This window comes from Oryx dammah, unplaced genomic scaffold (assembly GCF_014754425.2).
Source record: "Oryx dammah isolate SB20612 unplaced genomic scaffold, SCBI_Odam_1.1 HiC_scaffold_9, whole genome shotgun sequence".
Taxonomy (NCBI): Eukaryota; Metazoa; Chordata; class Mammalia; order Artiodactyla; family Bovidae; genus Oryx; species Oryx dammah.
In genome coordinates this window covers 6,097,208-6,123,121 of record NW_024070193.1, presented here as the reverse complement: position 1 = coordinate 6,123,121, position 25,914 = coordinate 6,097,208, and the positions used below count along the sequence as shown (strand labels likewise).

The window sequence follows — 25,914 nt, the reverse complement described above, 5'->3', positions numbered from 1 at the left end:
AGAGTCTGTGTATCAGGATTGATTAGTGATGTCTGTCCCAGATTTGGGTCTGGAAGTGGGGGCTTGTGTTTCAGGAATTTGCTGTCCTGTCCTCTTTCTCTTTCAACCCCTGGCTCAGGATGTCAAGAGGCCCACAAGGTAGCCACACCTGGATGTCTTATTTATTAATGCATCTCCAACTTGGGAGGTCTAAGACCAAGCTCTTCATTTCCTTGAAATCTATTCCCCCTTCTGACCATACTGGCCAGCTGCCCTGGGATTTCCTGGATCTGACCTTTCTTCTTCAGGCCTGAGATCATCCTCTGAGTTTGGGGTCTTCACATCTCTCATCTGGCTGTCCCTGCAATGGTTCCTTAGTGGATCTCCCTTCCTGAACTGTCATCCTCTGACTCACCGTGAATGATGCTCTGGTCTCTCCTAAGCGCCCCTCAGACCCGTATGTCCCCACTCTGGAAAGAGCACTGGCCCCAAATGCTCAACAGTGTCTAATATCCCCTCTTCAACAGTTAAAATCCATCCCTTTCTCTCACTCACTAACCCATTCATTCTTTGATTCCCTTTTCTTCTCTGTTCACATATTTGTTAAATAAACATTTCACGATTGCTGCATCCAAAATGGCAGATATGTACTGTCTCCTAAGGGACACGGCAATGCATACTTCCCCTCCGCTTCAAATTCTGCAGGTGCTGATACAGTCCTGCTTTCCTATGAGAAGTAAGTCCAGTCCAAGGTATGTGAAATTCACAACCCCTCCCAGGCTATTAATTCCTTTAACGCATCTTATTCCTGCTTTGAGGAGCTTGCAGTCTCGGGTGGAGACAGAAGTCTAAAAAATTCATTCTAATCCCAGGGGATAAAATACCACCTGAAATGCCTCTCCTTCCAACTTTAGCTCCTTTTCCAGGTCTGGGTCTGTCTCCTTTCCTCTGGGGTCTGCCTCAACACCATCCTCTCCCAGCATCTTTCTCTTCTCTCACAGTAGCCACCACGCCCTAGTAAACAGTCCGATGGCTGGCTTGGGTCTATCTGCCTCCACTCCCTTTCCTCCAGTTCTTCGCCTCATTTCTGTATAAGGCAAACTGTCCAGTGCACAGTAGGGCCACGATAAGAACTGAATTGATTCAACTCCAGTTTTTCAGTAAATCTCTCCTTGTTCCATTTCTCCTTGCTGACCCCCAATCAGGTCTCAGGTCCACCCATTTGTTTTGGTGCTGGACTTGGGGCCAGACCACCTGCTTCTGCCACTTTTTGTTGTTGTTGAGTCATGCTAAGTCATGTCCGACCCTTTGCGACCCAATGGATGCAGCATGCCAGGCTCCTCCGTCCTTCACTATCTCCCAGGGTTTGCCATGGAGTTGGTGATGCTATCTAACCATCTTATCCTCTGCCGCCCTCTTCTCCTCTTGCCTTCAGTCTTTCCCAGCATCAGGGTCTTTTCCAACAAGTCTTCTATTTGCACTGATCCATGAAGGGGTTCTGCCACTTACAGGTTGGACATAACCCCCAGGTGCTTCAGTTTTCCTGTCTCTAAAGTGGGAATTTTGATAGTACCTCCCTCCTAGGCTTGCCGTGAAGATACAATGAATTGATACTTGTTAATGTGCTTATGTCAAGGTTGTATATTGCCACTCTGGTTATTTAAGTTATATGCAGAGTACATCATGTGAAATGCTGGGCTGGATGAAGCACAAGCTGGAATCAAGATTGCCGGGAGAAATATCAATAACCTCAGATATGCAGATGACACCACCCTTATGGCAGAAAGCAAAGAGGAACTAAGGAGCCTCTTAATGAAAGTGAAAAGAGGAGAGTGAAAAAGCTGGCTTAAAACTCAACATTCTAAAAACTAAGATCATGGCATCTGGTCCCATGACTTCTTGGCAAATAGATGGGGAAACAATGGACACAGAAAGAGACTTTATTTTCTTGTGTTCCAAAATCACTGCAGATGGTTACTGCAGCCATGAAATCAAAAGATGCTTGCTCCTTGGAAGAAAAACTATAACAAACCTAGACAGCATAATTAAAAAGTAGAGACATTACTTTGCCAACAAAGGTCCATCTAGTCAAAGCTATGGTTTTTCCAGTGGTCATGCATGGATGTGAGAATTGGACCATAAAGAAGGCTGAGGGCCAAAGTATTGATGGTTTTGAACTGTGGTGTTGGAGAAGACTCTTAAGAGTCCATTGAACTGCAAGGAGATCAAACCAGTCAATCCTGAAGGAAATCAATCCTGAACATTCATTGGAAAGACTGATGTTGAAGCTGAGGCTCCAATACTTTGGCCACCGATGCAAAGAGCCGACTCATTAGAAAGACCCTGATGCTGAGGAAGACTGAAGGCAGGAGGAGAAGGGGACGACAGAGGATGAGATGGCTGGATGGACGTGAGTTTAAGCAAGCTCTGGGAGCTGGTGATGGACAGGGAGGCCTGGCGTGCTGCAGTCCACGGGGTCACAAAGAGTCGGCCACGACTGAGCTACTGAACAACAGCAACAACGTGCTCAGAGAAGGAAGGATGGCAAGAATGGAGAAGGGACTGGCAACGCACTCCAGTATTCTTGCCTGGAGAACTCCATGGACAGAGGAGCCCAGTGGGCTACAGTCCACGGGGTCGCACAGAGCCAGACACAGCCGAGTGACCAAGACTACACCGATGTGCTTAGAACAGGGTTGGTACACGGTAAGAGTGAGGGCTATAATTACAGTCATAAAGGGCCCTTCCTGCACATTGGGATAGGTCCTCCACTTTAGTTTTCCTTTAGGCCTGAACCCATTCAATGTTTGTTTGGAATCATCACCCTCTCCTGTTTATACTTTCTTTGCATTCTGTCCCCCTCATCATTGAGTCCCTGGGGTTCACTTGCTTGGCTGAGAGGGTCTGGATTTAGGAGGGGCTGCAGAAAGGGGACCTGCCACCTCTGTCTGGGAAGAAACACCACCCCCAGCACTCACTGGGTCACACCTGGTTGCCTAGCAACCAGCAACACACATCTCTGCCTTGGCTCGCAATTATATGGAGAAACAAAATGTTCCGGATGAACCCTCAAATCACACATCATTAAGTTCTGTTCAGCCTGAGGCTCAGCAACAAAGCCATAAGGAAGAGAACAAAGCAGCAAGACCTCTGGGGGATGGAGTACCGTGCTAGCAGACTGGGGCTGGGCTTCCAGCCAGGCTGACCCCTGCTTGGCTGGGTGATACTGAGATCCTCACCCAGGTCCAGGTTCAAAAAGTGGCCCTGTCACCTCCTCACTGGCTGAGCCATACCCAGTCAGTGCCCTGGTATCTCCTTACCTGCTGGAGTTCAGATTTGGTCCCTGCTCTGCAGGGCGTGGTGAGAATGGACGAGATAACACACTATGTCCCTCGCCTGTTCTCAGCTCTCCAGCATCCACCCCACTAGGGAGGAGACCCCACAGTTCTCCTGGTCCCCCCCCGGTCATCCAGCCCCTGCTGACTTTCCCTCAGGCCCCACCTCCAAGCCTTTGTCCACGCTTCCCCCTCATTCCACGGCACAGGCTCCCTTTCATTCTACAGGTCCTCTCCGCCTCCTGATCTCAGGATCTCCAATGACTGTTTTATTCTTTCTCCCCCGGCTCTTGCTTATTTCCCCCAGAGCCGTAATGACAATAGACAATCTCAATTATTTCTTCATTTTCTTAGCTTTTTTCCTTGCCACCCACACTCAAACACAAGCCCCATAAGAGGGGTGACATTTTTTATTCCGTTCACTGCTGTATCTATCCCCGGGGCCTAGAACTATGTCAAGCACATGATAGGTGCTCAAGCACCATCTACTGCATGAATCGAACAAATGAAGGAACGGTTCCAAGGCCTGGCACTTAGTAGGTGCTTGGGACCTTCTTGCCTTTTGTTTCACTTTAGGCTTTTCTACAAAAGGAGTTGGCCGACACCCTTAAACCCTGTATGCTTGGCCCTGCATTTACTGGAGGCAATTCTTTCTTAGATATTTACAGCAAAAGGTAAAGATATCCATTAAGCAAGAAACACGCTAGCATGAAATCATCATTCCGTGCACTTTTCAGGGACAAAACTTCAAGACCTATCATGAAGGACTCTGAAATTTAAATACACAAAACAGGGAGAGGAAATAACATCTAAGATTTGCCGGCATCTAGAACACACTGGAGAGTGAGGACTTGGGCCAGGCTGGCTTGGGTTCAGATGTTACTTCTGCAACCTGTTGGTGAGTGACCTTGGCCTTGACACTGTGTCTCAGTGTCTTCCTCTGTAAAACAGGAATAATACTGAAAAGAGATACCATACATAAATCCAAGTCCCCCCAACCACTCTCCACTGCTCAGAATTAAACCGTGGAGCTGGGACTCACTGCAGCCCCATGGGTGGGCTCCATCAGCCTCCCACATGGTGGCTGCATTTTCTTTGCTACTGTGCTGAGGCCGGAAACACGACGGCTGGCTCCCCAAGATGGTAATTGTTCGGACAATTTAGGAAACCTCTGGGGGAGACAGAGAAGCTGGCAGTTCCAGATCAAACAGCCAGCTTTCCCGGGAGCCCGTTGTCAGAACATCAGAGGGACAGTTTTGCAGCCTGGCCTCATATTAACTGCGGCAGTCAGAAAATGGATTATTCCAAACCCCGGCGTTCACTCACTCGACACTTTCTCCTTGTCTGGGTAATTAGATCTCCCAGGACTTCAAGAGGATGCTGGCGGCTTCATGCCAGCTCAATGTCCTTGAGGCTGGCAAGGGGGCAGCAGGGTGTGTGTCTCTGTTAGATCGCAGCCCCTCTTGGGCCGGCCCCCTCCCCCTAGGTCCTAAGCTGAGCGGGCTGTGGGTTCTGTTTGGGGCAAGTGGACTAGGGAGCCCTTAGCATGCCCACACATATCATCATCACTCATATTTTCATTTATGTAGAATCCTTGTTAGGTGCTAACTTTTCAGAGGCACATGAGACTGCCCTTATTCTCAGGAAGCATAAAATCCAAAAGTCTAGATAACTAATGAGAACCTACTGGTAGCTCTGTATATAGTACTCCCTACTGTGTATAGCAGGGAGCCCCACTCAATGATCGGCATTGACCCAAACAGGAAGGAAATCCCAAAGTGAGAGGATATATGTATGTGTAGTGGATTTACTTTGCAGGACAGTAGAAACTAATGCAACACTGTAAAGCAACCACACTGCTGTTGGTTAGTCGCTAAACTGTGTCTGACTCTTTGTAACCCCATGGACCGGAGCCGGCCAGGCTCCTCAGTCCATAGGATTTCCCAAGTAAGAACATTGGAAGGGGTTGTCATTTCCTCCCACGGGGGATCTTCTCAAACCAGGGATCAAACCCTCGTCTCCTGTGTCTCTGCATTGGCAGGCAGATTCTTTACCACTGAGCCACCTGGAAAGCCAGAGATGGACATCAGTCAGGTCAGTTCAGTCGCTCAGTCGTGTCCGACTCTGCGACTCCATGAATCGCAGCACGCCAGGCCTCCCTGTCCATCACCAACTCCCAGAGCTCACTCAGACTCACGTCCTTCAAGTCGGTGATGCCATCCAGCCATCTCATCCTCGGTCGTCCCCTTCTCCTCCTGCCCCCAATTCCTCCCAGCATCAGAGTTTTTCCACTGAGTCAACTCTTCACATGAGGTGGCCAAAGTCCTGGAGTTTCAGCTTCAGCATCATTCCCTCCAAAGAACACCCAGGGCTGATCTTCTTTAGAATGGACTGGTTGATCTCCTTGCAGTCCAAGGGACTCTCAAGAGTCTTCTCCAGCACCGCAGTTCAAAAGCATCAGTTCTTCAGTGCTCAGCTTTCTTCACAGTCCAACTCTCACATCCATACGTGACCACTGGAAAAACCATAGCCTTGACTAGACGGACCTTTGTTGGCAAAGTAATGTCTCTGCTTTTGAATATGCTGTCTAGGTTGGTCATAACTTTTCTTCCAAGGAGTAGGGGATCAGAAAACTCCAGAGAGCTGGAGTCCTACCAGAACTCACCCTTAGCCAATCTTGGCAAGCAATTCATAGGCGGCCACTTCAGACTCCTGAGGGTCCCCATGCAGCCTCTTCTACCTGCAGGGCTGCTTGGGAAGACTCTGCTCTGAGATAGTCTCCCACTGGGATTTCGGTCCTCTTGGGAGAATCTCTACGGTGGGCTCAGCAGGGTGACAGGGACTTGAGTTCATTTCCCTTCCTCCCTGGAGAAGGCAGGGGCCAGCTGGGGCAGGGTGTACATGGTATAACTGTTTTAAGCCCCTATACAGGGGTTTTCATTCACTGCTCTCAGAATTAAGCCCTGGATTCTCTTTAAAGGGTTTCCCTGGTGCTTAGATGGTAAAGAATCTGCTTTCAATGTAGGAGAGGCAGGTTCGATCCCTGGGTTGGGAGGATCGCTTGGAGAAGGGAATGGGAGCCCACTCCAGTATTCTTGCCTGGGAAATCACACGGACCGAGGAGCCTGGTGGGCTACAATCCATGGGGTCGCAAGAGTCAGACACGAGTGACTAGCATTTTCACTTTCTCTTTAAAGACTCTGGGACTTTAAGCAATGATGACATTTAAAAAGTAGGAATGGGAAGATATCATAAGATGAAAAACAAACAAACAACATAAATTTATCAAAAGTGAAACAGAAGCAGGTGCCGGGTCCTGGCCATCTGGTGACATTCTTCTTTGCTTCTGGGAAGTTATTTCACCCCCACTGAGAGCAGTCTTGGTGGCTGTCCATCAAGACGCCCCCACTTCCTGGCCTAAGGTGGGCATGTGACCAGGCCAGGCCATTCACATGCTCTCTCCTTGGACCTGGGGTCAGCAATGCAGTGGAATCAGCTCACATCTTCTTGTGAGACACTGTTGCTAAGAATTCAGGCATTTTTGTGAGCTGGTTGTTAGATGCAGCCATCATGAGAATTAAATGATACAGACTTACAATTTCTATAAATTATATTTAAAAAGGGAACAAGTGGCCCATGCTTGTCCCTTCCTAACTATTTCACTGCCTGTCACTATGCTCTGTTCTCTGGAGTGCCCCGAGTCTACCTGCCAGAAACGCCATATAATGGTGTGGACTGTGCTTCGTCTCCCCGTCTCACATTTCACGCCATCGTGTTAGTGACGCTGTAGGAACATTTACGCCACGGAAATCAGCATACGCCACAAACGAGGACTCCCTAGCAACCCAGAGAGCTGTGTGCTAAACATTCACCAGCCCAGCGCTGCCTGAAATCGGGAGCAACACAAGGACCCAAAACAGCGGAGTGGATCTCTCCCATCCTGCGTGCCCCCAAGGGGCATCTATTCTGTCAGTCCTGCCACCCAGCCCCGCGCATCCCAATTTCCCTCTGGAAAACTGAGCTCGGTTTTCCAGCCTCTGGTCTGACCTGGGGGGACCATGCCCATTCTTCCCTCAGATCTGCCCCACCACTCCTGTTGCTCATCACCACTGCGCCTTAGCTGACCCGCCTTAGGACAAAATCCCCATCAACGCAGAGGACAAGTGGAGAGAAAAACCGTCACCCTGAATCTTACCCATAACCCCACACTGGCACTTGCCTCCCATCTGTTTCTATGGAGTTACTGCCACGGACCATGCTGAACACTGCTTTTTCACACTGCACCGCATCACGAGCCCCACACACGTTGCTTCATGTTCTTTGCAACAACAATTTCCCACGATGTTCCATCAGGCATGTGGAGAAGCTGAAGGCGGCTTAATTGCTCTCCTAATGTTAGGCATTTAGGAATTACTTAACATCACACAGGGAAACAGTTAAGAAGAAAAAAAAAAAACCTGGGACTTTGGGTCAGGAGAACAGAGTTCTCCCTTGGTTTTGTGCCAGAGGCTGTGTGAGTTTGGGGCAAGAACTTTCCCTCTCTGTGCCTCAGCATCTTAAACCTATAATATGTAAATAATGATGATGATAGTGATGATAGTAATAAGAGTAACGGCAGTTTCCGTTCCCTGCAGGCTTCCTGTACTGAGCTGTGAGTTCTTACACCAGCTCATTTATTCCTTACCACGGATCACGAACAAGTACTATTTCACAGATGAGTAAACAGGTTCTGAGAGGTGAAGTCATTTGCTTGGCACAACACAGCGAGTAAGTGGCACAGCTGGGATAAGACCCAGGACGCCCGCTGCTTAACGCATAGGCTGCATCACTGCTTCCTAACGCCCGCTGTGATGGGCGCTCGGAGACGCATACATCCACACGGAAGAGAGCTCGTCCGCTCTCGCCACAGTCCTCATCTGTCCCCCTGTGTATCCTCACTTTACAGGAGAGAAACTGGGGCTTCAAGCACAGAAAGGATTGTCTCAATGAGAATGTTCTGGGTGGATTACGCCCCTGCCCTAGTCCACACGCTGAGGTCGTAAGGCCTGAAAACTCAGGATGTGACTATATACAGCCACCACAGAGGTGAGCAGTTGCTAAGTTAGGATGAGGCCTTGAGGGTGGGCCCTATTCGAGGATGACCTGTGTCCTTACGTGGAGGTAATCTGCAGACAGAGACACATTCACACAGAAGGAAGATGGTGCGAAGATACGGAGAGGATGGCCACCTACAAGGTGAATATCAACTAGGCCCGGCTGGTCTACTGTGTCATTTAAAGCTTGTGCTTCCTTATTAATTTTCTACCTGGATGATCTGTCCGCTGGTGGGAGTGAGATGTTCAAGTCCCCCACTATCATGGTGTTACTGTTGCTATCCCCTTCTGTGTCTGCTACCATTTGCCTTATGGACTGAGGCACTCTTATGTTGGGTGCATAGATATTTACAATTGTCATATCTTCTTCACTGACAAAGTGAAGGAGAGAGACCTGGGACAGATCCTCCCCTCACAGGCCTCAGAAGGAGCCAGCTCAGAGACTTCCAGCCTCCAGAAAGGTTTCTGTTGTTTAAGCCACTCAGTTTGTGGTCCTTGGTTATGGCAGACCCTGGAAATGTGCACATCCGTGCAGCAGGGCGGGGATGGATGAGAGCTGAGGTTGTGTGGGGAGGTGGGGAGCCTGCACGAGGCAGGGGGCGGGGAAGAGGAACGTCTGTCCCCTTCACCACGTGCAGGGATGCCTTGGGGACCCTGGTCCTGGGTGAGGACCTCACCCACCGCACACCTGGGCAGGTCCCTTCCCTCCTGGGCCTCAGTGCATTCTGGGATTGCTGGATGAGATGGTCCCTGACAGCCACTCCAGACCTGTGGTCCCCACGAGTCTAAGAGTCCCTCCGGCTCTTGTCCCAACCACCCTGACCCGATTGAGCTGGTGTGTGTGAGGGCGGCCCCAGGGAACACACCATTCTGCTGTTTTGTCCAGCAGAGGTTTCCCAAGAGCTCAGGAAGCAGCCTGTCCCCGGGCCTGTTACTCCTTCACTGTTCTCTATGGACCCTTCCTGGCAGCTCTTATGTCTGATTGCCTATCCAGTGTCAGACACCTTGATCACACCCTGTCGGCAGGTGACTCTCTCCTCCTACCTCTCTGACTCCTCCTGCTTTGCTGGTTGCTTGCTCCCTTACCAGTGGAGCTGCACTTGATGGGCACCCCAGGTGAGTTCATTCCTGTATGCTCATGGAGTGTAGTCTGTGCCCAGCACTGCTCCAGGCCCTAGAACACAGCAGTGAACAGCACAGGCCCAGATCTGCCCCCCACCCATGCAGGTTTTGGGACTTCATAGCAGAGTCCCAAACTTCTCTGTAGTCCCAGGCTTCTCTGTAGGCATCTTTGTCATCTAGCTGCTCCACCTCCAGGCCTGCCGTCCCATCCCTCAGGGCCCAGCAGAAACCTCTCATTTCACCACAGCCTGTTCCTCTCCTCGCTGGCCCATCTCCACCACAAGCGGCCAGCTCTGTCTTGAGAACCGAGTCTGCACGACCCCCTCTCGCCCTTGACCGTCTAGCGCAGCCTGGGCCCTCCTCTCCGTCACCACTCCCGGCCGAGTCCAGCCGTCACCTCTCTTTCGGATGCCTTTCCCTCCCTCCCCGCTGGCTTTATTTCATGGGGCATCTCCCCATCCAACCCAAACCCACGGCTGCCAGCTGTGCCAGCCGCACTGTCCCTCTGCTTGAGGACCGTCAGGGACTCCCTCCCGCCTCTTCATTTACGCACAGAGGTTGTGGCTGAATATTTTGAGTCCTGGCACGGACTCTGGAATTGCCTGCCTGGGTTTGACTCTGATGGCTGGTTTGGGTTCCTCCATTCGTTAGCTGCGTGACCGTGGGCAAGTGATTTGATGTCTCTGTGCTTCAGTGTCTTATGAAAATGGGGCTACTACTAGTGCCTACTCTGCAGGGTTGTTGGGAGGATCAAATGGGGTGACGACGCGTGCGAAGCTCTTAGAAGAATGTCTGGAGCATCTACACTGCTCTGCTCCTCTTAATTATTGTCACTGCTGCTGTGGTTCCCTCCTCTAGGCCCCAACCAAAATGGAATAATTGGCTCTTCCTTTTGCATAGCCTTCTTCTCTGCCTCTGTGCCTCTGTCCACACTTTTCCCTCCACGTGGAGTGCCCTTGTCCACTGCACACCTTGCCTACCCCTCAACGTCTTGCTCAAATACTGCCTCCTCCATGCAGCCCTCCAAGATCCTCCCCGCTGGAAGGATTCACTCCTGCTTCTCAGTTTTCTGGCGTCTTGTCCAAAGCTAGAGAACAAGCAGAATCTTCTCTGCTCAGAAACGGTCCCTTGGAACATTTTCTGGGACCACAGAAATTTGTAAGGGGCCTCCCTGTGGGGTGGAGGTTGATGCTGGCAAGTGAGTATGAGAGAACCATCGGTGGAGGCCCTAATTTCCACTGACTATAAATAACTACGGATCTGAAACCACAGCAGGGCCTGCACTGTGCCAGGAGGAGTAAGATAATCATTGTGGGGGTAAAGGAGAGGCTGTGTAAGTAACTCACCTGCCCCATGAGGCCTCTCCTGTGACACGCAGGCCTAGAGGGACAGGTGGCCTTAGACTTCTTGAGTTTTGTGGGACCCAGGCCGGGTGGGCAACTGACCCTGCCCTAAAGCTAAGATAGTCCAGCCTGTGGTTGCTGAGCAGCATCTCTCGTCCCTCAGCCCACTGGACAGACGATGAAACTGAGGCTCAGGAAGGCAAAGTAACCAGAGCCTGGTGTCCAGGGCTCTGGGCTTCTGAAGCCAGAGGCAGACTGCCTGGGACCGCCCATGGACCTTTGGGAGCTAGTGTGAGCAAGACTCAGACTGCCTGGCGGAGACGCTGGGTGAGGGCTTGGTGCAGGGCCAAGGGCACTGCCCTGCCAGGGCTGTGGTGGGCCTCAGTCACACCCTAAGGATGTGCTGTTACAGTCTGTCAAAGGAAGAGGGATCTGAGGACTGGCTCTGAGCTACTCAGCCTTTGGCCAGTGTGACGTCTGCACCACTGGGGGTAGGTGGTGGTCCCAAGGACCTGGAAAAGCCTGAGACCCCTAGACTTGCTCTCTTCATTGGCACTGGGGCTTTGTCAATTGGTTGTCTCAGGCAACAAGGGCCAGAGTGCGGTTGGCCCCCACTCCAGGCTTTCCAGCCCCGTGAGTCTTCTTACACAGGTGGGTGGGCTACACACAGGAGCCCAGACTGTGGTCAGTGGGGCGGGTGCAAGATGAACCTTCCGAGGTCCCACTGTGCGCCAGGCTCTCTCCGTGCGTTTTCTCATTCAATCCAGAGACCAGTATGGATTCCAGGGGCTGGAGATTACCCACTCCACTTAACAGATGTAAAAACCAAGGCACTGAGAATTTATAGAACCCAGGCTTTAAGATACTACAGTTTAGTATCTTTCTATAATATTAGAGGTTTTCAAAATTTTTTCTTTTCTTTTTAAAAAGTTCCCCCTCTTTTTTTTTTTTTTTTTTAAAGAAAACTTACTAGATGCTTCACAATGCAAAACAGATTTTAAAAAAAGAAGAAGCTGCTCTGGAACACAATGGGGCAGGAAGTGCCCCAGCCACTCAGCATCTACCTGTCCCCTGGGGCACCTCCATGGGACCCCAGGGAAATCAGTGTGAGAACCATCTCACCCAAACCTCAGTCTCCCTGCCCTTAGCGAGCTTTTGGCTCCCCAGACCCCTGGAGAGGAGGGGTTCTCAAGCCTCTCTCATGGAACTCATGGCCCACTTCACACTCACGTGGACAGTACAGCACAGACAAACGTAACCACGGCCAGCAGGCTGATGGGCTGCACACACAGCATGAGCCCACGGACTGGAGTCCTCTCCCACTGAGATACAGGCTAGGTCCCAGCCGCAACGGGCCCCTCATCTCTCCCTGGGCATGTCCTGGCCCTCTGCTCAAGCAGCGCCTCTCACTGAGAACGTGCTCCCTCTCTGGTCACTGAGTGCTCCACTCCCCCCAGCCCTGCCTGGGAGGAGACCCAGTTCAAAGGACGCCTCTTCTCACTCATCTCCAGCCGGGCAGGGATCGCCCCCGCCTTTGTCCAAAGTGCCCTCCCTCTTGTCGTAGAGTTATTCTCAACAGCAGCCAGAAGATAAAGGGGGCTACCTGGGTACATTCGGGCACCAGCCTGTCTGGGCACCCATCCTGGCTGGGCCCCTTGCTAGCGGTGGGGACCTGAGCCCCAATTTTCTCATTGGAAAGCTGGGGATACAAATAGTTCCTGCTTCACGTGGGTTTGAGAGGATTAACAAATATAATGTCAGGAAACCTCAACAGACAGACTGGCCCTCTGTGAGCACTCAATACGCGTTAAGGAGTCTCTGGGGCCACAGCTGGACCTGGGACCTCAGCTGAACCTTGATTCACAGCTGGAACTGGAGTCACATTTGGAAATGGAATCACAGCTACACTTGGGACCACAGCTTTACCTGGAATCACCACTGTACCTGGGACTACAGCTGTACCTGGGATCACAGCTGTATCACAGCTGGACTTGGAATCACAGCTGGCAGTTCTATCACAGCTAGACTGGAAGAGTCTTCACGGCGGGGGGATTAACAACCCAGCTCTGCACCTCCGTTTCCAGGAAATCCTTGGGCAGCTCTGGAGCAGGAGGTCAGGAAGGGGCTCCTCCATCCCAGACCCGGGACCAATAGGGAATGGAAGGCTGCCCCATCCCGACCCCGCCCACCTGTCTTACGTTCAGCCACGTGATACAGACACTGCCACGTGAAACAGACACTGCCCAAGCAGCAGCCAGAACCCAGAGGAGCCACGTGGCCCAAGCTGGCACATAGTAGGTGCACAGCACACATCTTTTCAATGCATGACTGTGTGTTAGCTCCCACCTCTGCTCAGTACGACAGATGCGGGGTAACAATTGGACAGTCCACATCTTGAATAATACCTGTATCCATTGGTTCTGGAGGGTGGCTGTTCTTATCACACCATTTGCAGACGGGAAAACTTCGGCCCTGGCTCAAGGGCCCCCCAGGGGGAGCTCTTCCCCTTCCTTTTCTTTTCTGAGCACAGAGTAGGCGCAGTGTTTAGGGCACATTCATTCTGTAAACCAAAGGTGCCTTCAGAGTACAAGTCAGGACCACCTTCCTCTGTACGCCATGGTTTCCTGCACACAGGGCTGCTGGGAAGCCCAAATAAGAAGGACTGGCCCTGGTAAGTCTGCATCTAGTAAATTACAGCCACTGGCTGGCCTAGGGACACAGGCTTTTTGGATGGTGGGCCTGCCTGATGGGAGGCCCACCTGAAATGCTGTCCCTACCCCGTGTCCTCCATGCCCCTTCTCTTTACCTGATTACGAAGCACTGGCCAGGCCAAGCAGTATTGGTCAAGGTCAAGGAACATGCAGTTCCTGGAAACCCGCCCCCTCACACCCCCCCACCCCTCCATTCACCACCCCAACCAGGAGCCCCAATGGGTGACAGGTCAGGCCCTTTCTCTAACTGTTCTGCACTCTCCTGGGCCTGAACAACTGTCTGTCCAGCATCGACTCTGCTGCCCCAGCCTGGGAAGACAGAGAGCACCATGTATCAATCAATAAACACGTGGGTTTATCTCATGGATGATTCAGAAGGATGTGCGGGTGGCATTCTGGAAGGCGTCTACAGGTGACTCATTGGACTTTCACGGAAAACTGTGCTTCGAGGGGATTTGCTTTTCCTGATGGTGCTGGGAGTGAGGGGCGGGGGTAGAAGCGTTGCAAGTCAAACACAGGGCTCATTTTTGGAAACCCACAGACTCACTTGTTGCTTAGGCCCCTTACCTGCCCAGAAAAGCTGCCTCTCTCTTCTCCACCCATGTGAACCCGACCTCTCCCTTAAAGTCACCCAGAGCCCCAGGCTGACGCTGAGATCACATCTGCCATATGCCAGGCACTCAGAACTTGACACACTTTACCCCGATGCTGGGAAGGACTGGAGGCAAAAGCAGAAGCGGGCGGCAGAGGATGAGGTGGCTGGATGGCAGCACTGACTCAACGGACATGAGTTTGAGTAGACTCTGGGAGAGAGTGAAGGACAGGGAGGCCTGGCGTGCTGCAGTCCATGGGGTCGCAAAGAGTCGGACCCCCGCCCCCCAGCCTGGATGCGGCCAGCTTCCACCTGCCTCCCTGGTGTAATTATTAGCAGTGTGTGGTTTGGCTGTGATCACTCCCCAGTTGGCGCTCCCAATCTTGCCTTCACTCCTTAGCTGCCTCCTGGAGTCTGTCTGTTCTCCCCATCCTCCAGGGCGTGGAGCATGCCTGCTATTCCTCTACACCTCCCCTGCACACAGTAGGACTGCACCCTTCTGGGGTGAGCATGTGACCAGGTCTGACCAATCAGACTATTCCCACCTCCAGCCACAGGGATTGGTTCCAGAGTGGCTCCAGGTGGCCCTCAAGGGAGTCTGTTCTGATACTTCATGGAGTGGCGGGGCGGGGGCCCTGAGAAAGAGGTGATTTTGGCTGCTGGAGCCCTCATGGGGTGAGGGCCTGTCTGAGAAGGAAGCCAACACAGAGGACAGTGGAGGCGGAAGACAGCAGGAGAGGGATGAACAAGCCTTTCTCAGCATCAGAGGCCCTGGATCCACCCATGCCTGAGGCCAGGACAATCCCTGGACTTCTCAGTTGCACAAGCCAGAAAAAAATCCTTTTTTTGCATAAGCCAGTTTGAGACGCATTTCTATCAAATAGAATCCTCTGTCTGTGGGATTCTCCAGGCGAGAATAGGGGAGTGGGTTGCCGTTCCCTCCTCCAGGGGATCTTCCCAACATAGGGATAGAACCCGGGTCTCCTGCATCGCCTGCATTGCAGGCGGCTTCTTTCACGGCTGAGCCACTGGGAAAGCCCCAAATAGAATCCTAATAGATAGGAATACTCAGGAAATACTGAAAGATGATGATTTCTTTGGTAGAAAACCTTCAAAGCACTTCCAACTCACTGTCTCCAAACGGCGGGAGAGGGAAGTGGTACGGTCCCGTTTTCCAGGTGCGAAAACAGGCCCGGAGAGTCTAAGGATCTTCCCTGAAGTCACGACCTGCTGAGAGATAGCCGGGAGGCCAGAACACCTCCCAGGGTGTCATGCGGGCCCCTCCTCTGCCCCTGGAGGTATTCAGAAGTGGTTACATTTCCTCAGCCTCTTCAATACTCTGGTGAGCTCTGCTCCTCCAGGCCTTGCAGCTGACAGAGCCCGGGGCAGCTCTGCGTGAAGACCAGGGGTGGGGGTGGGGGAGTGGAGGGGTGTTAGGGGGTGGGGGCAGGGAGATGTTCCCCTTTCTCTCTGGCCAGGCTGTGAATTCCCCGAGTGGGTCCTGTGTCTGCCTGGGCCACTGCTGCAGGTGGGTCTGCCTCAGCTTCCCTGGGGTCCCTGGGGAGACAGAGTTTCACGGTGGCTAACAGGAGACCCCCCCTCGCTGCCTTCATGCTCTCCCCCGTGCCCAGCGGGCGGCGGCCCCATGGCGATGTGGGCCCTGGCGGGTCCGAGGGGCATCTTGTCCATCACCGCGTTCAGTCCACGTGGGGCCCCATCCCTAACTGTCTGCCCTCCTGTCCTTCTCTCAGCCCCTGTCTCTCCCCGACTCGGGCAGGGCCACAGGATTCATACAAAATTAACTGGAGGTTCCATCTCACAGCACCCCACCGGATCCGGTTCCCAGCGCACCCCGCGGCTGCCCGGTCTCCTCGGTCCCCTTTCTCCCCCACCATGAAATACGCAACTCAGAGAGCACCCCGCGGGGCCTCTCTGGCCGCCCCAGCTGACAGCTGGTGGCGCGGGGTCCAGAGTGAAGGAGAGCGCCGGGTGAGCTGAGTGGCGCAGGGCACTGCCGCTCGGGGCTCTGCGGACTGAAGCCGAGTGTCCCCTCAGGGACGTCCTGTCCCCAGTCTGCAGCCTTCAACGCCCCACAGAGAGGGACACAGAACGTCCACTGCCACTTCCTCCTTCCCTTCATTCTGCCAGTATTTTTGACCCTCCAAGTGCTGGAGCAGGTGCTGGGGACACAGTGGAGAATGACAAACAGCTCCTGCACCCCAGGGCTCACACCCCCCCAATACCCACTACCCATCGTTATGGATAATTCTAAGCCACCTCCTCTGGGAAGCCTCCTCTGGTAGCACGTTGATCATGTTGGGCACCATCTCATGATGGGGTCAGAGCATGTTGTTTTTTAAAACAGAGACTATTTGGGGATGATAATAACAATGACAATGATCATCATTTTGTGTCTAGGGGCTGCCACACACAGTGCTAAACCCTTCAGATAGGTGATCTGATTTAATGCTCACACATTCTATAAGGAAGGTAGTGTTATTATGCCCATTTCACAGACATGACAACTGAGGCTCAGAGAGGATTCACTGAGCTCTCCCAGTGTCTCTCAGAGTAAGCCAGTCAGGAGTCAAACCTGGGCATCAGGGGCTCTACTGCCCTGGGCTGGATGGGTGTGGAAGGAGGGGGACAGAGGAGGGCACCAAGGGAGGGGCATCACCAGGATGGAAGAGGACCCACAGTGGGAGAGGAGAGCAGGGGTGCTCGGTGGCCCAGTGAAATATCCAGTATTGCCAGGCTGTGGGCGCTGAGCTCATGGTCAGGGTGGGCGGCAGGTGGTGCCCTGGGTGGGAGCTGACCTCTATGGTTTCAAACCCCCTTGATCACCCTCAGCAATCTTTTTGCCTGAAGGTAGCTGGATTTATGGGAGCACTGGGGCCCTTTCCCAGATTGTGACTCAGAAGCCACTGCCTGCTGACGTCAGCAGATGAGGGCAGAGAGGGTCGGGAATGGCCCACCGGGGCCTCTGTCTGGAGCCAGGACAGCCCCGGATCACAGGGCTTTGGAGCCACAGGCTGGGGCGGGAGGCCAAGAGTTGCTCTGAGTCAGAAGAGGGCCAACCAGGGCAGGACAAAGCCTGCAGGGGAGAGAGAAGACGGAAAGCGCCCTGGAGGCTCCCCCTGGCAGACAGAGGGCACCTTTGCCGGATTGTTCCCAGGCTACGCGCGCATGGCTCAGGGCTGAGGGCATGGCTGGGTGTGGAGCCTCACACAGTTGTGTCCAAAGTCTGCTCTCCTGTGAGCCGTGGTGGTGACTTTGAGCCCTCTTGCTTCCCATCTGTGAAATGGGGGCCATCACCTGCATGCAGGAAGGTGGGTGATAAGGACGCAGAAGAGCCTGGGAAAACGTGTGTAGCACCAGCTGGGACACGGGCCAGTGTCCCGAAAGAGTCGGATTCCAGCCTTTCTGGAAATCACCGCTACTTCTTCCAAAGTAGTGACGATCATACTAGAAACAAGAGCTGATGCTGGCTGAGAAGGACGCACACGGTGGGCCTCACTCGTGTGCCCGACCTCACTCGGTGTTCAAAATCTGTGTAACTGATGGGGAAACGGAGGCGTCCAGTCGCTGGGGCTGAACCCTAACACACAGCGCTGTCCTTGTGCCTGGTAGATGCTGTGTTAAACTATTTCACTTTATCCTCATCACAGCCCTGCGAGGTAGTCACTAGTACTTTCCCATTTTTTTCAGATGAGAAAACTAAGGCACAGAGAGGCTGAGGAACTTGCCTGGAAACACACAGCTGTCAAACGGCCCAGCTGGGATTTGAATCCCAGTCGTCCGGGTCCAAGTCCAAGGGGAGCATTACACTTGTTGGTCCTTCCTCAAACCTCCCCCAGCTCCGTCTGCAACCCGGGAGATCCCTCAGGGCAGCAACGCAGCAGGGGCCCAGGTTAATCCCACTATGGGCTTTCCCCCTCCTCAGGGACCTTTCAACCATCAGACATCTCACTTGATGCTCACGAAATATTAGGAAACCAAGGTCTGGCGAGGTCAGATAAAAGTCTCAAAGGCATACAAGTGACAGGTGGCAGAGCTATAGTCATCATCGCTTCCATTTTACAGATGAGAAAACAAAGTCTCCTTTATTTCTCTTTCCACAGAATGCCTCACTTCCTGCAGCGCACCAGCAGTCTGGGGAATTCCATCTAACAAATGCTGCTCTGTGCCACATCACGTGCTTTCCCTTTTCTTTCCTCCATGGCCAAATTCAAATACCGCCTTCTCCAGGAAGCCCACCCACCTCACTTCTCTGATCCCCGGGGGCCTTGGCTGCACCAGGTCTGGGATTTGCTGTTGAGAGCTTCTCTCTGTGGACTGGGGACTCGGTGGCCACATCTCAGGGTTATCAGGGAGTTATCCACCCTTCTCTACGCCAGGCACCAGGTTGGGAGCTGGGTGTCCAGAGAGGAGTAGGACGGGGCTCCTGTCCTTAGGCACGCACCTGCTGCCCCCAGCCCTGGAGTGTGGCTGTGAGCCATTCAGTGTCCCAGAGCCTGTCAGCTGGGAGGGGAGGGTGGGTTTCTTAACCCGGGATCCAGGGCCCGGCTTTGAAGAGCTCTGCAAATCTGCTGGCAGTGTAGACCACACTGTTGCGTGCAGTTGGCTGTTTTTCTGGGTAGGGGAGGGACCATAGCTTCCATCAGGTTTTCTACAGAGTCTGGGGGTCCAGAGACGCTTAAGAATTTCTGACTCAAGAGAATCTCCTGGTCCCACTCAAAAGGCAAAGACCACTGGGACAACCCTGTCTCCTAGCAAGCCAGTTGTGCCAACGTGCTGGTGGAGGACAGCACAGACCATTCTGCCATGCGTAGGTGTTCACAGGAGGCTGGGGCCAGGAGCCCCCCAGGCCGAGCCCACTCTCAAGCCCTGAGCTAGAGTCACACAGCGAAGAAAGGATGCTTCCTCTATTTCCACTCTCCCCGCCAAAACCAAACCAAACATCAAAGAAGAAAAATATGTTTCTAAACTTCTGCCTAGACTCAGCAACATGGGCAAAACATCAGTGACAGGAGCCAACTTGGGAAGGACTCATCTTAGCTTTTCCTCCTCACCTGAGAGAGGTGGGCCCCAGACCAAGAGAGACACTGAACCCCAGCACCGCTGGGCACATGGGTGCCGGTACAGTGAAGGACCGCCTGGCCCCAGCTGAGTGGCAAGGCCCACGGGCAGCCTCTGCAGGGAGGGCGTTCAGGGTTAGTGCCCAGCAGTGCCCAGGGCATGGGGGCTGGAGTCGGGAGATGGTGTGGGAGTGATCTCCGGCCTCATATTTGTCTCCTGTCAGTAGGGGTGAGATTTCAGACACTGCCTGCCTCCCAGACTGTGGCCTATCCCTGGAGGAGGATTGTCATCCACTCTCTTTAGAATAATAATGCCTGCCACACACTGAGCACCTACTGTATGTATGCTCGGGCTTCCACTAGGCACTGTGAGATAAGCATTAGCCCCCTTTTCCAGAGGAAGAAACTGAGGCAGCCTCTTTGTGCAGAACTGCAGCACCAGGGCAGAGTGCCTCACACCTGAGCCTGAGGGGTGTATGTAGCCAACGCTTCCCTTCACTCAGGGTGAGGGGAAGGTGACTGAGGGGAGGGGACCCAAACTCTGAGCTCTGGTGCCCAGGCTAGGCTGCTGTCTTTCCTCTCTGCCCTGTAGCAGACAACCTGGCCTTGGTCCCCTCCAGGGGAGCCCCCAGGAGGCTGAAACCTCCCTTCTCTGGAGATCATAGGCCTCCTCACTGGTGGCGCTAGTGGTAAAGAACCCATTCGTCAATGCAGGAGACAAACAAGATGCGGGTTCGATCCCTGGGTTGGGAAGATCCCCTGGAAAAGGAAAAGGCAACCCGCTCCAGTATTCATGCCTGGGAAATCTCATGGACAGAGGAGCCTGGTGGGCCACAGTCCATAGAGTTGTAGAGAGTTGCACACGACTAAAGCGACTTAACATGCGTACACAAGAAGGCCCCATGCCATCTTCAAGGTATGACTCACATGGGCGTCCGTCACCCTTCCCACGACAGCCCAAGTTCCTGCCTATCCATCATCTTAGAAGCCTCACGGCTGCCCCAGACTGAGGGATCCCCAGTCAGAGTCTGGACAAGCGAGAGTCGGACATGACCAGGCCCAGTGGTGGGGGGCCGGGGAGCTGGAATTGGCTCATTGGTTCCATGCTGAAGCCCGGATATGGAGACTCCTGGGGCCTGGAGCAGGGAGCCCAGGGTCTCATCGACCCCTGAACCCAAACCCCAGGTGGGAGCCTCCCACACCTACCTTCGACAGGGGAGGTTTTGAGGCGTCGGCAGATGGCGTCAGTGTCCCCGTAGGTCTCCTTAATCTTGACCACGGCCTCGGTGCCCCGCAGCTCCATGAGGGAGCGCAGTTCCTCCATCGTGCACCCAAACTCGCCCCCATGGCTCGACTCGTTTCTTTGGTTTTTGGAGTAAAAGTCGCTGTTGGTCATGTCACCCATGTCTGCCGCAGTCCCCACTCGGGGCGGGCCCGAGGGTCAGCACTGCACAGGAGGCCGCCGGCCGATGGCTCCGCGTGGCTGTCCCTGGCACAGCCTCACTGGACGGCTGTAGCTCCGGGTGGCCAGCTCCAGGGCGCGGCCGAGGTGGGCTGGCGACAGTGGCGGTGGGCTCCGAGGGGCGTCCCCAGGCGTGGGGCGAGGTCCAGGGGCCGGAGGGGCTCAGGGCTGCAGACCCAGGAGTCTCCATTCAGTGGGGCCCATGCTGCTTCCGGGAGCTGGCATCTACATGGTCGGGGTGGAGGCTCCTACAGGTACAAGCACAGAGAGATGATGAGGGCCAGGTGCCGGGGGCTTCAGGGGACAGGCGCCCAGGAAGGTACTCAGGTGCCACACACACACACACACACACACACACACACACCCTACCCCAAATAACACCCACTACACGTACACACATTCGGCTGCTGACGTTCATATAACAACCCACCAGCACACAGTGTAACCCAAACGTACTGATGCCCACCAGGCACTCCACTCTATCCCTCCCTCAGGGACACCCTGATGCATCCGCATAACACACTCTACCCCCTCAACGGCCCACTGTGCACACACTGACCTCACGACACGAACCCCAGTAAACACACAGCCTTCGACACACACCTCAGGGTGCAACACCCAACCCGCCTACTTTAGGGCCTACCCAAAGCCACACACACTCCTCAACAAAGGGCTCCCCTTCGCGCACGCCCCAGTGGACACCCCTCCCCACCATGCACACTGTCATATGTAGTCACATTTACAGGCGGCATCTTAACAGCCCCACCTCCTCCCCTCGGAAACACCCGTGCTCACAACCCTGTTTACACACATGCCATGCCCACACAATCGGGGCACAACCCCCTCCCCCAAAGTTCACAGCTCCCAGGCTCCTCCCCCCAGCACAGATGCTTCCCCCTTCCAGGTCTCCTGTGTCTGCTGATACGCTCTGTTCTCCCCATAGTCATGGGGATGGAAGAAAGCCCCCCGCCTCCACCTGCAGTCCGCAAGCACACTGATCAAGACCCTTGTGTCCTGGTGAGAGGATCCAGCTCACATACATTCAACAGGATGTCACCGTGGCCGTCAGCATGAGCTGGGCTCCACAGAACCCTCACCTGGGGGGCCCCACAGTCCAGCACCACGGACAGCGGCTGCTGCGTCCCTAGGAGAGCGCCGAGCACCGGCGGCTTCTCCCTGCCCGCTCGGCCACCCTTGCAGGAGTGTGGCATCTGTGAGGCTGCCAGGAGAGAACCCAATCCACCCAGACACCCAACACCGGTGGCCAAGGCCCCGGCAAGCGTTGGGTGACAAAGGGCCTCTGCTGAGCTCGGCCAGGCCTGGCACGGGAACTGGCCCCGCCCAGCAGGGATGGACAGCTGGCCATCCGAGGTCCAGGACAATGAGGGTGAGGTGGGGGCAGGCAGATGGGACCGAGACCCCACCCCGGCCCCACCCCCACCCCCAACGGGTCCCTTCCCCTGCCCCTTCTCTTTCCTTCACAGTCTTTTCCTGTTGCACAGGATTTTAGAGCTGGAGGTAATTTCAGGGTTCCTCTCATTTTCCCAGGGAGGAACCTGAAGCCCAGAAAGGGCAAAGAACTTGTCCAGGGACACACAGAGCAAAGGTGGAGGGAGCCCAGAGGCGGCCTGGATCTCCCGACTCCCAGCCCGTTGCTCTTTCCCCTCCCACTAGGGGGCGCTCCCTCCTTTCTCACTGAAGACCAAGACCGATGGCGGAGGAGCAACACAGGATTCTAAATCACAGCAATCCGGGTTCAAACCCGAGCTCTCTCAAGTCCTGGCTGTGGGGTCCTGGGTGAGTCCCTTCACTTTTGCGAGGCTCAGTTTCTTCGTCTATAAAAGAAGTCAGTCTGCCCTGGCCCCCTGTGACCTCTCAGTTTCCTGGAAACTAATTATGAACCATGTTCAAATCCAGTGCACGTCCACTCGGGGTACAGGGCTTCCCAGCCTGGGGCAGGGGATGCTGGAGCCACAGGAGAAGACTGTCATGCCTCAGAGGAGGGCCCTTCACTCAGTGATGCAGTAGGAAGCCTGGTTTCCACACTGGGGCCAACCCGTGTCACGTGGAGTAGAATTTAGAATGGAGCTGATGCCTTAAGCAGAGGCACGAGGCACCAAAGAAAGTGTGTGCTTGGGGCTCCCACCCACAGTCCTGCAGGAACACTCAGGGTCCTCGGCCACCCAAGCACACACCGCCCCCCAAACCCGTGAGTCTGGATCCCAGTGGTAAATCTCTGAGAGGAGCAGGTGAGGCAAGGACCAAGCAGGGCTGTGTGCACAGATGCTGCAGAGGTCAGCTGGAGGGGCTCTGGAAGACACAGCCTCTGGCTTCAAGTTCTGCCACCTCTCAGCCGAATGGGAGGCAAATTAACTTCAGTTTCATTATCTTAAAAAAAAAAAAGCAGGCAGAGTAATAGTATCTACCTCGTAGGTATTATGAGGCTTAAATGCATTATTTAATGCAGACTATTTAGAATCAAGACAAGCACATAGTAAGCACCAATGATCAGAACGATCACCAATCCACACAAGCACTTTTTGCGATAGATAGTCTTGTTATTCCCTAGAACACACAGAGAAACTGAGACCAAGAGAGGTGAAGTCACGCATCCAAACTCACAGAGTTAGTGAGTGGCAGAGCTGGGAGCTGAACCCAGGAGATCTGGATCCAGAGACATATTCTTAATCAGGAGGCTTTGCTGCCTTCCCTGGCAGTATCTCCCTCACCGGGCACTTACGATGCTTAAATGAAGTGCCATATGTGAACACAAGTGCTTCGCAAACCACAAGGGACTCTCTAACCCCGAGGTGCTGTTTTCTATCTGTCCTCTTGCTACCTGCGGCGTGGCTTACCGGCACCAATAATTACATCTCTGACACCAGGAGCTACGAGAACCGTTAGCAGTAATTATATCTGTGATGACAACAGTAGGCATCAGTTAATGGGCGACTGGTGATTTTAATGGCTGTTGTGTGAAGAGGAACAATGATCTTCAACCATTTATGCATCCACCCTCCCATCCATCCATCCATCCATCCAATCATCCGTTCATTAACTGTGCTGTGGGCACCTACTTTGTGCCAGGCAGTGGATAATCCAGACATGGGTCCTGCCCTCCAAGAGCTGACAAGGGGCAAGAGAGACAATCAAAAGACCTGTTAGAACATGATGGGTTTGCCACAACAGGAAGTCAGTCCCAGATGCTGTGGATATCTAGAGCAGGAAGATGTGATCGGGCCCAGGCTATCAGGGAAGATTTTTCTCTTAACATGAGTAGGGAATATTCTTCCCCTGCAGGAAAATGGGCTGTGTGACTTTGGAGAAGTCACTAACCTCTCTGGGGCTCATCTGCCTAGTGAGGTTGGCCCATGTGCCATACTGGCTGCTGTAAGAGCCCACCGAGACCCAGTGTATGGGTCTCTCGGCAGCTCCTGGCCCCTGGAGCAGACACTCTGCAGTAAACTGGCTTCTGTGCCTCCTCCCACCTCCCTCCTACCTACCCCTCCTGTTGGTGGCAAGGGCACCTCCCTCAAGGTTGCAACGAGGTTCATCTGCAGCCAGCTCTCAACAGCATACGGGCAGTGCCCCCTGTGCTAAGTAATGGGCACACAGGCTGCGATGGATTGAATGTGCCCCCTGCCCCAAGTTCATGCGCTGAAGTTCCTAATGCCCAGCGTGATGGTGTTTGGAGGGGGCGGCATTTGGGAGGTGATTAGGTGATGAGGGTGGAGCCCTCATGAATGGGACTAGTCTTCTTATAAAAAGAGATTTGGGAGAGACGATCTTTCTTGACTGTGTGAGGACAGTGAGGAGACGGCCATCTGTAAGTCAGGAAGTGGGTTCTCACCAGGAACTGAATCTGCCGGTAACTTGATCTTGGACTTCCCAGCCTCCAGCACTATGAGAAAAACAATTTCTGTTGTCTAAGCTGCTCAGCCTATGGTATTTTGTTCTATAGCAACCCAAACTAAGGCATAGGCCTGGGCAGGGCAGACAGCCAGTCCTAGGCCCAGAGAGGTTACGCAACACACTAGGGGTCACACAGCCAACTGAGGCCACAGCCCCTTGAAAAGCTCCTCCCCATTTTCCAAGCTCCTGCTGGGTGACCAAGCCTCTTTGCTGCCTGGGCCTGTTTCCCATGTGGAAAGTGAAGAGACTGGAGCAGTGTTCTCTGGGGTCCCTTCTGGCTCTGATACAACAGCCCCTTTGGACTCCAGGGGAGCGTTCTGACAATACTGGGTTTGTGCCTTTCAGTTCCATCTTATTAGCATTTAAATGACTCTGTACTGTTATACTTCAATGACTTGAGTAGGTTAGGGTCACCTTAATAAAAAGTCTTTGCCAGGAGAGACTGGCAGAGGAAGGAGCAATGTTTTTGTTATTTTTTTTTGCGGGGGGAGTTAATTTAACAAAAAAGAAATCCATCTGTCAAAGGAAGGATTTTATTTTTTTAAAAAAAACACCCCCAAACCTAAACCAACAGCTTTTCAAACCCTAACTGAAGGATGGCAGCTGGGACACTGCAAATGAATTAGGCGCTAAAAATAACTTTCGGATGCCGAATCCTTCTGTTTTCAGATGTGCTGAATTTAAATGCCACCTTAATACGTATTTATAAAGTCACTCTTTAGTTTGAATCTTCCCCGGCACCAATGAGTGAGCCATGTGGGGACACAGATCCCATCTGGAGATCCCCGATGACGAGGCCTGACGCTGACAGGTGGGGGTTCTGAGATTTGGGGTGAGGTGGGGGCAAGGCTCCTCACCCCTCCCTGTGCATCCGTCTCATCTTCCTGGAACAGAGCCAGCCCCACAGCCTCCCTCTTAGGGCCGGGTAAGGACTCAGCTGAGATGGAACTTGGCCCGGTGAGAGGGAGACTCGTTAAACAGTGACTGTTCTGAGGACGCTAACTTAACTCACTCCCCTCCTCTATCTGCTCAACCAGACTGTCCCCATGCTGCTGTTCTTAACACAGGTCTCAGGCTGACGGTGCCCGCCAGGCCCCCAGCACAGCTCGGAAGGCTGGGGAGGGTCCTCGCTTGTAGGCACCGCTCGAAGGGCTAGTCTCCCTTCTGCTCTGGTCTTGACTGATCCCACAGGCAGGACATTTTCTTTCCTCTCCTGGATGCAAATTCTGGCCTTTCTGTAGCCCCACCCCATACCCCACTCCTGCCCAGGGGACCCTCCTGCTGGGT

General features: G+C 53.5%; 1 protein-coding gene across 4 annotated transcripts in view; it reads right to left on the bottom strand.

The window, feature by feature from the left end:
- Positions 1 to 25,914, bottom strand: part of ATP2B2 (ATPase plasma membrane Ca2+ transporting 2) — a 196,087-nt gene that overhangs the window by 100,259 nt on the left and 69,914 nt on the right. For all 4 annotated transcript variants that reach the window (XM_040246768.1, XM_040246765.1, XM_040246767.1 and 1 more), the window contains exon 2: positions 20,460 to 20,963. In XM_040246768.1, coding sequence (XP_040102702.1) covers positions 20,460 to 20,658 — 199 coding nt within the window. In that variant the 5' untranslated portion in view covers positions 20,659 to 20,963. The remainder of the gene's footprint in view (positions 1 to 20,459; positions 20,964 to 25,914) is intronic.